This window comes from Solanum stenotomum, chromosome 12 (genome assembly GCF_019186545.1).
Source record: "Solanum stenotomum isolate F172 chromosome 12, ASM1918654v1, whole genome shotgun sequence".
Classification (NCBI taxonomy): Eukaryota; Viridiplantae; Streptophyta; class Magnoliopsida; order Solanales; family Solanaceae; genus Solanum; species Solanum stenotomum.
The window spans coordinates 45,521,225-45,524,213 of record NC_064293.1 but is presented as its reverse complement, the minus strand read 5'-3'; the positions used below and the strand labels follow the sequence as shown (position 1 = coordinate 45,524,213).

Genomic DNA, 2,989 nt, shown 5'->3' with positions numbered 1-2,989 from the left:
TAAAAAAATCTTCTATTTTTGATAAATAAAAAACTATGAATCAAATTTTATTTATATAGAATTTTTCTCTTATATGATCTCTTTTCAAGTCCAAGGGGTTGTAAGCAAACTCAAAATGATTTACCCAAAAAAAGAAAGAAAAAGCAAACTCAAAATGACTATCAATAATGAGATTGTCATTAAAATTGACTTTTTGTACTTGGTATTTATATTAAATTGAGCAATTTAACGTTAAAGGTTATTAAAAATTAAAGTAAAAATACATAAGTATTATTTTAATTACTATTTGTATTCATCGATTTAATGTGTCCGATTAATTTAATGAAAAATATTTACCAGTACAATAAGAAGAGCACGCAAATCATACATACGGAAGGACTCATTACTAGCAGTACAAATCTCAATTGAATGAACCAAAACATGTAGAAATAAAAAAAGTATAAATACTATGTTTATGATTTTCCTCAACTGGCATTTATAATTCACTCAATACCACAATCATAACCGACAAATTACCTGGCAGCCACACCTCATTTTCCTCTATAATAAATAAAATTCAAAAAATTATTACAAATCTTAGCAGCTAGCAAGCACTTGCCTATATATTTTTCTCAACTTGTTTGTCTCTTTGTTACACCTAACACCGCCGTGCGTATTTGTTGATTAGTAGTAGTAATTTATAAGTCATATATAGGTGCAGAATTTCTTCAACGAAATTGGAACGTTCATTTTCTTAGGTTCCATAACAACGTTGCATTGAACCCTCCTGTAAAATTTGGGCTTAACCAGTCTTCCCAAAACATAAGCCCTGGCTCGAACCTTGAAATCTAAGGTCAATGAAACTGGTGCTAATGGTTTATCCTCCTTGCTCATCAAGTCCACTCCTCCTCCATACAATGGAATTTTATTTCCTATTAAACTCACCGTTACTGTTCTCTGACTTTTTCTTCTTTGGTAAAACTTCTTTATCTGCTCTAGCCAAATACATAAAGAGTATGATTAGTAATTCACCCACAATATGTAAAAAAAAAATTACACTATCAATGATTTTTTATCCGTAATAGCATGTTAGTTACATTCTAATCGAGAGAGATTTTGGTAATTCTTTTGGTTGGCTACTTGAACTTAATTTTTTTTTTTTGATAAGCTAGAGTTCGATTATATATTTCTCATCTTGTAATTCTCTCCCTTATTTCCCTACCTCTCCCCCACCCTCTATATAAATATAATTATTAAAGCTATGATTTAACTAGAGATCAAATATATATATACTTTCTTTCCTTTAAAAAAGAATGACATATTTTTTTCTTTTTTAGTATGTTTTTTATTCATTTCCTTTGTCAACACTTTAATTTCAGCTTTTAATATGACACGTTTAAAACAACAAAATTAAATGACATTTTGATACATTTGACATAACTTTGATTAAGGATCACTATATTGAAAAGTCTTACTTATTTTTTTTAAACTGCGTGTCAAGTCAAATTAGATTTTTTTTTTTATAAGAACGAGTATTAATTATTGTTTTCTAAGTACATCGATCAAGGCACAATATCAATTGAAAAAAAATAAAATGTAGTTGACTACTTACCGTTCCTGTAGCAACGGTGAGCTGTGAAAAGGAAAGAACAAGAGGCGTAGACGTTACATGCACCCCAAAGAATGTGCCTGTATTACCAAATATCAGCTTCACTGTAGAGTTCATTGATACCATCACTGTTGCAACTCCCGAGAAATCCATCCCCGATTGAACCCCAAATTCATTATATGAAATACTCTGCACACATTTATAAATCACTTCAATGAAACAACCGGATCTAGATCATACGGATTTAACTTATATACACAGTTTGTCTGATCCAAAAATTTACAGGTGAATAAATATTTTTACCTTCATGGTAACGACAGGTTTCTGATTTCTGCTGGCACCCCACAAGATCAAAGAAAAGAAAGTGAATAGCAAAAAGAATCCAACAATAAAAGCCAAGAAATAACAGCGACGAGGGACACCTTTACTATAGGCATCGTCATCAAGTAATCCTTCTTCTTCTATAGCATCAAATTCTTTCCATTGCTGTTTATCTCCTTTACGATGACGATGATTATGGTGTCTCCCGCTGTTGCTTCTAGACCCGTTACTCGACTTCTGTGAACCGGGCTTTAGCGAGCCCGAATAACGCGTAGAGGACGAGTCACGAGATTGTCGGCCCGGTGAGCCCATCGGGCTGAGTATAGGAGTGGAGTGGAAAGAATTAGTAGTCTTTTCTCCATCATGCGAATCTCTTGACGGGCTTTGGACGTAGTAAACGGGCCGATTCGGAGATGACGGGGCTAAACTCGTCACCTCCGAATCCGTCTTAGCATGATGCGTTGACGACATTGTTGATTGATCTAATAAATTCAAAGAGGAATTGGAGAAATAATAGAGATGAGTAGATCTAGGATATTGATGACTATTAGTGAGAATGATGAGGAAATAATGAAGTAGTAGTATGTATATAGTAATAGAAAAGTCCAACACCCACGTTGGTACTAGTTTGTTTATTTGTTTTGTACGCCAAATATTGCGTGAGAGTGCAATTAATTGAGGGACTGAAGGGAATGGAGATAGGAGACCAAGAGTATCTCTCAGGAAAAAATAAATGTTAAAAACTTTTTTTTAGTATCAACTGCCAGTTGGAATTTGATTATATTTATGCAGTTTGAGCTAATTTATACGTACTACCTTCATATTTTTTTACTCGAAGAAATAAGTAATCGAATTGCAATTTTACTAGCTGACTTCTAATTATTAGTATAGGTCATCTCGGGAAATGAATTGAAAATTATTACTATGTTCATTTTTATTTTTACAGTATTTTAAAATAGAATTTTCATTTTCACTTGTTATTTTTCACATGTTAAGAAAAGAGATTTTTCTTTTCATATATCATTCTCAATATTAATTATTTATTCTTAACATTAATTACTTATTCCCAAAATTATTTCT

General features: G+C 32.1%; 1 protein-coding gene across 1 annotated transcript; it reads right to left on the bottom strand.

The window, feature by feature from the left end:
- Positions 1 to 446: 446 nt before the first annotated feature.
- Positions 447 to 2,645, bottom strand: LOC125849362 (uncharacterized). Its single transcript, XM_049529427.1, has 3 exons — positions 1,892 to 2,645; positions 1,592 to 1,777; positions 447 to 969 (listed from the first exon to the last, which is right to left on the bottom strand). Exons 1-3 carry the CDS (start codon positions 2,378 to 2,380, stop codon positions 685 to 687), a joined length of 960 nt encoding a protein of 319 aa, XP_049385384.1. The 5' UTR covers positions 2,381 to 2,645; the 3' UTR covers positions 447 to 684.
- Positions 2,646 to 2,989: the final 344 nt, after the last annotated feature.

Excerpts from the sequence above, each read along its gene's own strand:
- LOC125849362 (XM_049529427.1), bottom strand. The coding sequence starts at position 2,380 with ATGTCGTCAACGCATCATGCTAAGACGGATTCGGAGGTGACGAGTTTA. Across the intron at positions 1,778-1,891 it reads AACCTGTCGTTACCATGAAG|AGTATTTCATATAATGAATT; the intron begins GTAAAAATATTT and ends AAATGTGTGCAG. Across the intron at positions 970-1,591 it reads TCACCGTTGCTACAGGAACG|ATAAAGAAGTTTTACCAAAG; the intron begins GTAAGTAGTCAA and ends TGGCTAGAGCAG.